Here is a 13,120-nt window from a genome sequence, read left to right as displayed (position 1 = left end):
GTATTTCTGCTTTGAATTCCCTCTTCCCAGCAGGGTTGTGATATTCTAGTTCACATGTGTCTTTATATTTCAGTGGGAGGTTAGGAAAGGTTGCTTCAGGAGCCGTTATCCAGGTGCTGTTTTAAATGACAACTTTACAGAGTTGGATTTTGAAAGTGATAGAGGCAACATGGAGTGACACCACTGTGTAATGTCAGTTCTGTCCGTTTCCTTGGGCGAGTTTTTAACGCCTCTTAACCTCAGGCTCAGCATTTACAAAGTGCAGATCATAATAGTACCTATATTTGTTGTGAGGATTAAATTGTTTTTGAGGGTTATTAATATAAAGTGCCTAGAATAATGACTGATATTATTGTTGTTATCATTGTCGTTTTTACTTATTATCACTTTTATTTTCAATGTTTTGTTAAAGTCAAGAGGTGTCTTCTATTGGGGAAAATGCCACTGATTGAGCAAACTAGCAATGCCAGATATACTTCTAGGTCCCCGTTGTACCCAGTACAGTGATCTGGTTTGTCAAGCCTTTCCTGCAAGTTGGCTTGTTTATTCCCAGAATTTATGCATTTATATCTCTTTCATGGTCTTAAAAATATAGCCAAAAAAGAAACAAAGAGACAACCATAGTGAATGGAGTTTATTTGTTGAGGTGGAAGGGAGCTGCTGTTCCGGACAATGAAGGCACACCTACACAACGTGTCATGAAACCTGTCACATAATAAGAGGGAGATTTCAAAGGCACTTCCTTATTGTAGAAACTTCTGCTTCAAAGAAAGAAGCGAATAAAGGGATGCGAAGCTACTGGCTAAGCCTGCCCCCAACGAAGGCTAAGTGCGTTACAGACGTGTGGTAGTTGTAGTTACATAGAATTATCCTTGGTGGAATTTAAATGCACAACTGGAAAGGAAAGACTGTTTTGAAATATGAATTGCTTCCTTAAAAAGTCTTCAACAGAAGATGAGGATGATGGGGTTGCTTTCATTCTAAAAGGCACGTCTGCATCCCAGTTTCTGATTGAATGTAGGTACGTTGGTTGGCTTCCATACAGGAACAGTCTCAGAGGAAACACTCATAGACAGTGATAGTTGGGGGTACCAGAAGACCCACTGTGCTGACAACCTCACTCTCTCAACCTTTAGAAGCTCAAGATCTTTGCCTTTAGACGTTAACTGTTGTCTTCAAAATCCTACCTGGAGGAGCAACTATTAAATTAACATTAATCACTGACACTCTATTTGGCGTTTATTGTATCCATTTTGTGTATAACTGGTAGATAAGATTCAGGCATAGAAGAGATTAGAAGTTGGGGTTAGGAAGAATAAGGGAATTCCTTTGAAATATGTGCCATGCTTGAGGAGGGCAGGCCTGGATGAGGTGACAAAGTGTGGCATGAAGAAACTGGCTCTGTAATACTTAAAATATTGTATTTTAATTATTATCATTTCATTAGGATTTTTTCATGAGAATGAATTCATTGTTCTTTCAGTGATCTTATTTTTATTTGAAAAATATATCAATTAATCTTAACAGCCTTTAATCAATAAAAGAAGTCTAAGCAAATGACGTATTTTGTTTTAGTAATTTCATGCCACTTCATTTAAGCATATACAATATTTCTTCTTAAGGCAAGAGTCTTTTTGTAATATCTTAGTATGTGCCGTTCACTTCTATATGCTTTTTTGACACTTAGAGCATTTATCTCCATTAAGTGAAATATGAGTTATTCTATTTAGTGCTATTGAAAGTAAAAAGGAATTGAAAGTTTCAAATAAATTACAGAGAAGTAGCAGCTATTTTTGCATATTTTTGCAAAGAAGCCAGGGGAAAAATGAGGACAAATAAGGACATGATCATCCATATTTTGGGAATGCATTCTAGTAGCATCTTAGCAGGGGAAAGGGCTGACAGATGGGAAAAAGTCTGATGGGAAGTGCTTTGGTATTAAATTGTTTTGGACATAAGCAAAAAGGATAAGCTTGGCTAAGTAAAGGTTGTCCAAACATTTCCCTCCTGTGCATCTGAATTATTCTGCCTCTGCAGCTGCAGTGAGAGTCATTCACTTGGAGCCATAAACTCAGTCACTGAACTTTTGAAAGACAGACACTAGGGGAAACACCTCTAAATGTTCGCGTTATCTGAGACAAAGCAAAGTGAATTGGCAAGCGTCTCACGTAAATCCTGCAAAAGCAGTCATGATAAATTTCTGTCCAGCAAGAAATGGTAAATCACGTTAATAATGACTAACATTATTTCTAATTTCACATGTGTAAAGTAGCATTAATTTTTCTCTTTATTTAGTGTACTGGTTTTTAAAAATATGAAACTATGAAATATGTTATTCTGGACTTTATTTTTGGATAAACTTATTTTTCCAAACGGTCTTAAAACAGCTCCACTACAAATTATCCTATCATGAAAAATAGGCTTTCTTGTAAAGTCTTGGAAATTAGAAAGAATTCCTAGTTAAGGCAATGTGAAAGTGTCTGGTAATGTTTTACATAAAACTGTCTGGAATTTTAAATTGACTATTACATTTCTTTATAACATGTAAACCAAACCCCTTACTTGTAGTTTATTTTTAAATACTGTAGTAGTGCTATATGTTTTTGTTATTATACTATAGCATATAGTTCTGTTCCATTTAGTTTGGGTAAGATTAACGATGGAGGGTTAGACTGGATGTACAGCGGAAATCGCACTGACTTGGGAGTCAGCCGCTGTGGATGACCAGACGTTATTCTGTCACTCATCAGCTGAGAGAGAGTAGAGAGCCTGTTGACCTCACATCCTCTGGCTGTCCTTGAAAGACTTACGATCAACTACCATTGACTGAGTTTCTGCTCTTTGCCAGGCAGCATTATTGCTAATCTTTACAACACAACTGCAAGGTGGACATCATTACACCCATTTCATAAATGAAGACACTGAAGCTCAAAAGGTTAAGCAACTTGCCCAAGGTCGCACAGCTACTAAACGGCCAATGCTGAGATTTCAAACCACCTGGATATAAAGCCTATGTGTTTCATTCCATGAGTTGATAATTCTCTTAATTATTTATATTTCCCTTTGGGAATCTCTGCCCTGACTATATTCCTCTGCTTTCTTGTACCTTTTTTATTGCTGAGAATTCTTCTGAAAAACTGATACTGGTTTTAATTAACCACATTTTGGGGAATTGTTCCTTGACAAATTTTTCTATATCTGATTGTTTTGGGGTTTTTTTGTGGCATTTAATCACAGATTTTCTTGAGACAAACGAATTGCATGTAATCTGTCAAACTGGATGTAGTCTGTACTCATCTATTTATATAATTGTAAGTAGAATTATTGAAAAGTAATCTCCTCATGCTTCTCAATGCTAGGATTCTCTTCAAGACTGCCTTTTCCATCTTACTTGCAATTTATTATTGTGTAATTATTTCATCAGGTGTTTGTCAGGTTTCATTTGTAATTTGTCTGTCCATGGATTTCTTTATAGAAATAGAATTAAAAGAAAAAGTGCAGCTCATGCTAGCATGGCTAATTGTTTTTATAAATGATATAGATTTATGGAGTCTTGGTTAATCATCCAAATGGATGCTAGTTCATTCATTTCAGAATCGTGTCCTGTTTCTCTCGTGTTTTCATCATACATTTTGAGGTTCAGCTGTATAAAAATATTTTCATACTCAGAGATTCCTTTTATAATAGAAATAAATTTTAATAGCTACAAAGCTGAAGAAATTGACTACAGTCCCAAACAAGTACACTGTTTTAGCAAGATATGCAGCATATTAATTTCCCCAGTGGTGAAAAATGTTTAAAAAAAGAATGAAGTCCTTAGTCCCTGTAGAATCAAGAAAATAATGACAAACCATTTTAATTATTGAAAATAAAATCAGGCTTCAGCATTCTCATCATCTTATTCCTTCCAGTGACTTAACTTCCTCTGGGTGCTTACATCCTGGGCAAATCTTCTTGTGACAGCTGTGCTTCATTTTATGCCTCTGTACTTTGCATCCAAAGATTATGGAATTTAGAAATTGACGACACAATTTCATAAAATTGGTCTAATAAGATTAACCCTTTTCTTTGGTTCACAGTTTTGATGTCTGACTGTTATAAACCTTCGTAAGAGTTCTGAAAGTTTGAGCAATGGGGAAGGTTTCTGGAATAGAGATGGAATCTGCTCACTTGTATTGTAAACTCTGGAATTATATTTATTAGGCATTATGGATTCTAACCCAGAGAGTTAGGCTCCATTATAACTCCCCCAGTTTGATATTCATCTATGAGTATCACAAATATAATGTTGGCTAATTTAATAATGCAGCTGGTACTGAATACAAACTTTTAAGTAGATATTGGTTAAGAAAGGCTTTTTTTAGACTTCTGTGCATATTATGATACCTAATGTTGAATTTTCTAATAGTTGAATTGACACATTTTGGATGATGTTTTTAATTTTATTTAATTATTAAAATGTGTATTATACAGCAATGTATGATTACAGCTCCAAAGAAATTAAAATATATCCAGAATATTTCCAAATCTATTCACATCTTTAGAAGAAAACATTGTTATCAGCTTGGTGTATACTCTAGACTTGTATTTGATATATTTATGTATACCTAGAGAAAATGTATGGTGTTGATTTGTATATATGTGTTTTATATAAATAGAATCATACTACATATTGTTGATCATCTTTTAAGGAAGTTTTGCAAGAGTTTCCCAGTTAGCAACTCTGGTTAAAAAGACTTCCATACCGCCATTTCTATCTCAGGCCAAATTCTGAAGGAGGCGCTTCCATTAATTTGCTCATTACCCCCTCATCCATCTTCAGTTTTCAGTCCTTCCTCTTTCGCTTACACACTTAGTACCTTTCTTATCGTATCGCTTGGACTCTAAGGAAAAGATTCTTATCGTATAACTTGGACTCTAAGGAAAAGATTCCTGTTTTTCACTTTGAACTTAAGTCCGGGTATTACTTACAAGACTTGTATATTAATCCTTGGCACCAAGTACAAAATGAAAGGCTTGGTTTTAGTTAAAAGAATTTCCAGTACCAATTTAAAAAATGGGGAGATATTTCAGGGAGCATGAGATTTCTTCTTTGTCCCTAAAGTCTCACCTATTAGGTACCTGCTCATTCTGTGAGGCCATGAAGCCAGCTCTGCCCGAGAATATTCTGAAATGAAGTGTGTACTTTGAACAGGCCTTAGTTTTGATTATTGAACCACTTAGTGGAGTTCCAATTTATAATTTGAAATTATGGGTTCCTGTACTCCACTAGGAGTACGGCAATGAAGTGTTAAGATTTCTCAACATTTACAAATGAAAAAGAAACAGGTTATTTGCTCTGAGAATACCTAAGAGCACGTACCATCACCACTGTTGTTACATGACAGCGACGGTTGTAACACAGTTAAAAACCTAATGGCCCTAAAAAAAGAACTGCTGTGTTCCCTACCCACCAGGCTTTTGGCTCTTTCTGGGGTCATTTTGTATCCCAGCATTAAAAAATTTTTGATAGCTACTTGTACTTCTGTGGTTTTCAAGTGTATCATCCCAGTGCTGTTTTCTACCTTGAAAAATACATACCTACTAGGTAAGTATCTGGCATGATGCTAGCCATTTTGTATGCTTCTTATTTTATTAAACTTGTCTGATTTAATAAGGTAAAAATTAGGAAACCCATTTTACAGATGAGGCCATTGAAGTTTAAGGTCACCTAACTGTAAGTAGTTGTTTCATATTCAAACTGAGATGATGTTAATTCCAAAGTCTGTTATTTCCATTAAGCCTTGCAGTTTCTTTTTATGGCCCCTTTTTTCAAACAATATAGGTTGTTCACAAGCAGTCTGACATAATATTTTGGACTCTCCATGTCATTTTCTTGGAAAGTTTAAAAAATAAACCATAGATTATTCATAATTATGTATGAATGTAATTTGCCATCTTGGAAATTCTACCAGCAAAAACCTATTTAAAGGCTTGCTGATAAAAACTTTCTTCTCACTAAAAGCACCTGCCAGCTAAAAATAAAGATCAGTAGTGAGAAGCCTCTGGAATAATCAAGTCTGTTCACTGACAAAACTTGTTTTTCCATTCCCAGATTCTTAAATTAATAAAAGCCCTGAGTTCTGTTGAAGGATTAAGTAAGCGTGTTCTATGTATCTAACAATGTTCTACTAAGAGTTTGGGAAGAGGAATTAGAATTTTCTTCCTCTGACTATCCAGTTATCTGATTCTTCTTTTCAAGTAATGGACTTTTGTGGTTTGGCTTTTCAGCTTCTTTATGTTGTTGAAAAATTAATTGCTACTACGTCAGATTATTTTCCTGTTAAGATAAATATTTGCACCAGGTGTAATGGTGTGTATATATTTTATGTTGCATTTAGTCAAAACACAGGGACTCTAGAATGACCTTGTTTTGTGTTTGTATTCTTAATTGTTATGTTTACTTTATATTGATATTTGAACTCATCAAAGCAAAATGTATTATTAGAAGATTAAATTGATCATTTAGTCTTTTATTTCTTGCCACAGCTCTAAGCATTTTGTTTTGGGAAGATAATGGTATATTGAGTCCAACAAAATATCTTAGCATACTTTGAAAATTCAGGAAATTTATTTGAAAAATACAATAAGTTTATAAGAAACTTATTCTTTTGAATTATGAGTTAAGAATAATTTAAGCATGTTTACAAGGTAAGAGTCCTCTGCTATATGACGTGATTTCTGGTATTCACATAGTGGAGCTCTATTAGTGAATTCTGGGGACTATATTTTGACCTGGTGAGAAATGTAGCACGGAGATGCCAAGACCTTGTGCATAAGTTTGTTTAATCCACTGAAACCATCATGCAGGTATTTGTGAAATGACTTAGGGATAGAATTCAATATGTACTTGTAGCTGATGTTTCAGAAATACAGGCAAGACCTGTGTCTGTGAATTGCTCAGACTGAGAGGATCTGTAGATAGCATTCTCAGAGGCTTAGACTATTCATTGATTCAAATTTTAGAGAATGAAATTCCAAGACGGCACTGGAAATATCATTAAGTCTTCCATCACCTTAATATTCAGTCTTTTTGTGTGTTTTAGTTAAGTTCACCTGTCTGAAATACCAGCCAGTTTTCATTTGTTTTTTCCCAAAGAATGTTGTTCTACTGGTTGAAGCATTGCTACAATAGTATAAATTCTTCCATGCCTAGAAATGTAAGTCTAACAATGGCATTTTCATTTTGTTTTTTAGAGCATCAGGGCATCGGGACTTATCTTGTTGGAAACGATCCTTTTTGGGTCTCTGCTTCTATACTTTCCAGTAAGTAACATAATTATATTTTAAAAGTAGCCATTTATTTTATTTTGCCAAGGCAGTAATTTGTGTGTGTGTGTGTGTGTGTATTTACTTTTTCATATATCTATCTGTATAATATACATAGATAAGCAAGGATTTTACTTATACTTAATACCTGGCTCTGACCTATTGAATAATCTTAGATGTTAATTAACATTTCTAAACTTTGGTTGCCTTTTGTAAAATGGAGCTAATTATATCTTTCTTCCCAAATTCATGATGAGGGTTAAATAAATTCTTAAGTGAACTAACATACAGAAGTCATGCTCGGTATATATGCTTGGTATATACATATAAATATTAATTTCCTTCTTCTTCCTCCTCTACCTGAATCACAACCATGAGACACACCAACTAGTTAATGCTGGAAAATTCCAAATGGTTACCTAGGAAAATAAACATAATAAAATAAATGTATGTGTGGTATTAGTGGCATAGATAATCACAGTAGACTCTTCCTATCATACTAGTAATGTGTCTGTAACCAGAAAATAAGTAAGGATTTTACTCATTCAAGTCAACCAATTTGTATTCAGCAGTTATGGTGTGTCAAGCACCATGCTAATTTCAGGAAATATTATATAAGAATATAAACTTGATTTATCATCTCAAGAAGCATATAATTCAGAGAAGGAGATGAACAAGTACAGGCAATTATGATATAATGTCACAATAGCTAAGAGAGTATTAAAAGCAGGACGTTGTGGGGGCACTTAGAAGAGACACCTTACCAAGTCTGGGGAATAAAATACCACTGGGGAATAAAATGACTGAGATCTGAGAAAGAGTAGCTATTAGAGAAGGAAACGACAGGGCTGCCAGGATACCATATTCTTTCTGGTTTTCCCCTTGCCTCACTAGCTGCTTCGTTTCAGCCTTCTTTGTTGATTCTTAACATTTTTTTCCCCACCTCTTAATACTTGAGTGCCTCAGGACCCAGTCCTTGTAGTTCTTCTCAATCTACTCTGCCTTGGTGATCTCATCTACCTTTAAATACTATTTCTATGCTAATGGTTCCAAAGTTTATATATCCAATATACACCTTTCACCTGAGCTCCAAACTCATATTCAACTGCTTGACAACTCCATTTGAATTCCTGTCATGTTCCTAACTGAGCTACTGACCTTCCTCACCTCCAAAGTCAGTTTCCCTATCTCCATTGATGACAACTCTGCCCTTTAAGTTATTGAGGCCAAAAACCTGAGCGTCACGTCATCCTTGATCTGTCTCTTTTTATTACATCCATCAGAAAATCTTTCAAAATATAGCAAGAATCTAATCACTCCTATCACAATCACTGTTTCCACCCTGGTCTAAACCACAATTAATCTTTTCTGGATTATTGTCGTAGTCTTTTCCTGGCTTCTCCCTCCATGCTTACCTGCTATAATCTGTCTGTTTTGAAAGTATCAGCCAATTTGAACACCAAAGTTAAATCATGGCATTGCTCTTCTCAAAACTCTCACGATGTTCCCCATTTTCCTCTGGCTTTTTTACATTTTACATTTGGCTTTTACAGTAAAAGCCAAAATCCTTACAATGGCCTCAAAAGGCCATGTTTTGGATCCTGCCCCCTCTATTATTAATATCTCATTTTTGGACCCTCTTCGCTCACTCATTGTTTATAAGCATTCTTAATCTATTCAAGTTTTCTACTTCTTGAATAACATTTTATATTTCTCCTTAAAATAAAAATTTATTTAGGTATAGTCAGTTTTTAGTTTCATGTAAAATCATCCATATTACTTAAGTCTTCTACTTTACTAGCATAGAGTTATTCATGGTAATAATAGAACCAATATAATAATACAAAGACTGTTTCTCATGCCTGGGACTGTTCCTATGTAAATGGTGTGTTGTGCATCATAACATTTCATCTTCCCCAAAGAACTACCAGACAGGTATTTAACCAAAGTCATAGAATTTCCCAGTGAGAAAGGTGAAGATCTGAAATGACTTCAGTAATTTTAATAATAATCTTATCATCTGAATATGTGTTATTGCTGCCACCATCCTCTTTTTCCTGAACTTCTACTAGTTGAAAATATATTTCTACCCATTAGCCAGAAGGATCTATCAAGCCTAATTTGTCACCCCTTCTATAGTTTCCCAGTGTTCTTAGAATGAAGATCAGAACTCTTGACATGGTTCGTAATGTTATGTATAGCGTGGTCTTTGCCCACCTCCCCAGCCTCATTCAATACCACTTCTCTCCTCACTTTCTTCACTCAGCGACCCTGACCTTCTTTCAGTTATTAAAAGAAACACAATCTCTCCCACAACAGGCATAATAATGGCTCCTAACAATGTCCACAGTTCTAATGCCTGGAACCTGTGAATATATTACCTTACATGCAAAACGGAATTTTGCAGGTGTGATTAATTTGAAGACTTCAAGATGTGGAGATTATACTGGGTTATGTGGATGGGTGCAAGGGTTCTAAGTGAAAAAGACAAGCAGAAGAGAGAGAACCAAATATTGCACTGGCTATTGTTGGCTTTGAAAATGGAGAAAGGAGACCACAAGCCAAGGAATATGGCATCCTCTGGAAACTGGACAAGGCAAGGAAACAGATTGTTCCCTAGAGCCTCTAGAAGGAACATCTTGATTTTAGTTCTTTAAAATTCATTTCAGACTTTTGACCTCCAGAACAGTAAGATAGTAAATCTGTGCTGCAGTAATATGTTACAGCAGCAATAGGAAACGAATATGCCTCTTGTCATAGGATGTTTTCACATGCTTTTCCTTCCGTTTTAAACAGTCTTCTTCTTTACATTTCCCCCACCCCTCTCCCATTAGTTCTTTTGCCTAATTATTATAGTATCTAGTCATTCTTTAGATTTAGATTCTTTAGATTTTTAGTATCCCTTTCTCAGGACACCTTTTCTTGACCCTCAATCTGAGTCAACCTCCTTATAATAACTTCTCATGGAACCCCACTTTCTTTCTTGACAGCACCTATCTCAATTTGTAATTATACCTTCAGAAGTGCAATTATTTGATTCATGTCATTCTCCTGCACAGACTCTAGTTCTGTGAGAGGAAGGTCCTGTTTCTGTTTCTCTCACTGTTGCATCGGCGGCGTTTAGCCCAGGGCTTATCACCATCGTCACAGCACAGCAGATATGCAGTGGGGTAGGGAATGGGACTCTGCTGGGTAAACTCACAACGATGCCCTAAACTAGCGTCCTGTTGCAGCCTCCAAAGAATCTGCTTGATTTTGGAAGACTTAGAATGGTGGTCCTTATTTATATTACTTTGTGCAATGCTTGCAGTTAGGCAATAAAATACTTTTTAATGTTATTTTGAGGTGTTAGTGTAAGTTTGGTTTATTTTTACTTATAAGAGTCATATTTATTCATATGAAGTGGTCATATTAATGAGTCTGGGCCAAAAAGTATAGAAGAATTTTAATGCCTCTGGAATGCAAGAAATACTCTAGAAAAGAAGGGCATTTCAAAAATATAATAAAGGTTAGCTGCTAAGTGTTCAAAGCCATTGTTATAGACCCTTACATTGATGGGGATCTAATTTGAAGTGCATCTGATGTGCGTGTGTCTATGATGATATCAAATACGGAGAAACAGTGGGAGAGAAATGGAAACTTAGAAGGAATTTAAAGACAGCACTTCTTTTTTTAAAAATTAAATTTATTGGGGTGACAATTGTTAGTAAAATTACATAGATTTCAGGTGTACAATTCTGTATTACATCATCTATAAATCCCATTGTGTGTTCACCACCCAGAGTCAGTTCTCCTTCCATCACCATATACTTGATCGCTCTTACCCTCATCTCCCACCCCCCTCCCCCCTTGCCCTCTGGTAACCACTAAACTATTAAAGACAGCACTTCTGCTTGATAATTCTAATATGCCCGAGAGGGGAAACAAACAAACAAACAAACAGAAGAGAAGACTTACCAAATAAATTCTGTCCAACAGAAACACTAGGATAGCTCATCATGTTGACTTTATGTTTACTTAGCTGTCGATTTCATCTTTCACAGCATAAATTCTTTCTGTAACTGCTTGAGATGTTAATGTGTAGCTCTCAGGTTCTTACTGTGTATCTTGGTTTTAAATAAGTTGTTGTCCATGCTCTGAAGACAGAAAGGGCCAAATAGTTAATGAAGATTTGACGGAGCATAAGCTATAAAGGGATAAAGAAGGTTAAAATATACCTCTGGATTGAGCCTGGAAAGCATAGTTATTTTAGATGAGAGAAGAGGAGATGATATCTTGGAAATAGACCATTAAGTCTGGCTACATAGGATGTACATATGCACATGGGTGTGCATGCATGAAACATTCTTAAAAAGAAGAGTAACTTGGTTGTTGGACCAGGGCTCACTGGCTTCCTTCGTTTTGCAGAAATGAAGATTAGAACTTTTGGTCAAATTTTTGCTGCAAGGAGGATCTCTGTATTAAGTGATAAAGGTGGTTAAGTAAACTTAATAGAGCCAAAAGGTCTAATCATTTGATGATATAAATGTGACCTATACTTTTCTAGTTTGTTAAATATCTTACCTACTTTCTCTGTTCTTGGTGGCCTATACAAAACTTGCTCATGAAAGTTTTACTGGGGGTTACTGTTTTTGATAAAAGTGTGCTTGAATAAAGTAGAAATAATTTTAGGGCTGGGTAACTCCATGGAAAGAGTCTTTGGGTATAGTCACTGTTCTAACTGAGTTGTTATGCAATGAGCCTTTTCTTTTTTTATGCTGCATATTGTTGTTCAGATTTGCAAGAATTAAGGTTATTTTTGCCTTTTCTAAGCAATCTTAGACTACAGACGATTTCATAACAATGCTTATATTGGAAAGTCCAAATTAGAGATTATCATCATTGTGCAGATGAGGACAAACCAAAATCTGACTAAATTTAGCATTGTTATAATTGGATAGCACAGAGCCAAAGCACTTAAAACATTTTCTAACAGATTCTCAAGAGACTCATTATTTGAAGCCCATACATTTGTGAACGAATTATTAGTCTTCATAATCACCTAAAAACTTTCATACAATTCACACAAAGAAAGAAAAAAAAGACCTTTAAAACGTCAAAGAGAGTATATTTTTCTTGTTAATTACATTTAAAAAATGACAGTAAAACATTAAGTAATACGGGATCTAAATTTTTTTTTTTTTACATGGCAATTTTTATTGTTTCCTCATCATTGACATACCTCATTAGGTTTGTTTCTTTTCAATTCTGTAACATGCCTTCTGTGGGGTTTTTCAGACCTTCTTTCTATATTTGCCTCTTCAGAATTTGTATTCTTTTTTCTTTTTTTCTTTTTTTTTTTATTACACCACCAGTTTCAGTGAATAAGGTGAATATTTTCCTCTAATCTTAGTTATCTATTTGGTTGGCTGATGATCCTTCCTATAAAGGACATCAATATGTGTGTAAATATCGTACTTATTTTCAGGTTGTCCCAACCCTCACCCCTCTAGGTCCTACAGAAAAGAACTGCAAAATATTAGAACTGGAAGGGACATCAAACACAACGTATTCTTTATTCAGCCTCTGCTTGGCAAATGAATGAAAAGAGGCTGAGAGAAGTTGCAACTCATCCAATTTTTTTCAGCCGGGTAATGAGAAAGCCAAGAATGGAATCTAGTCTCTTGATTCCTAGTCTAGCATTCTTTTCCTATTATGACAATACTTCTGATAGGTGATGTGGATGTGAGATTCAGACGGCAGGCATCATATAGGGTAGTCGGGGAGGCCCACGTGTATACCTTGGTCAGACACCCTTTCTCATTAGGTCTCC

At 35.4% G+C, this 13,120-nt stretch overlaps 1 protein-coding gene across 1 annotated transcript in view; it reads left to right on the top strand.

Annotated features, from left to right (window-relative positions):
- The window catches only part of GPR158 (G protein-coupled receptor 158), a 402,394-nt gene that overhangs the window by 273,783 nt on the left and 115,491 nt on the right, over nucleotides 1–13,120 (top strand). Inside the window, exon 5 of the mRNA XM_081043867.1 lies at nucleotides 7,237–7,305. Coding sequence (XP_080899993.1) covers nucleotides 7,237–7,305 — 69 coding nt within the window. The remainder of the gene's footprint in view (nucleotides 1–7,236; nucleotides 7,306–13,120) is intronic.

The sequence above is a fragment of the Rhinolophus hipposideros genome (genome assembly GCF_964194185.1).
Source record: "Rhinolophus hipposideros genome assembly, chromosome: 1".
NCBI lineage: Eukaryota > Metazoa > Chordata > Mammalia > Chiroptera > Rhinolophidae > Rhinolophus > Rhinolophus hipposideros.
The sequence above is the reverse complement of the archived record's forward strand: the minus strand, read 5'-3'. Positions and strand labels throughout refer to the sequence as shown.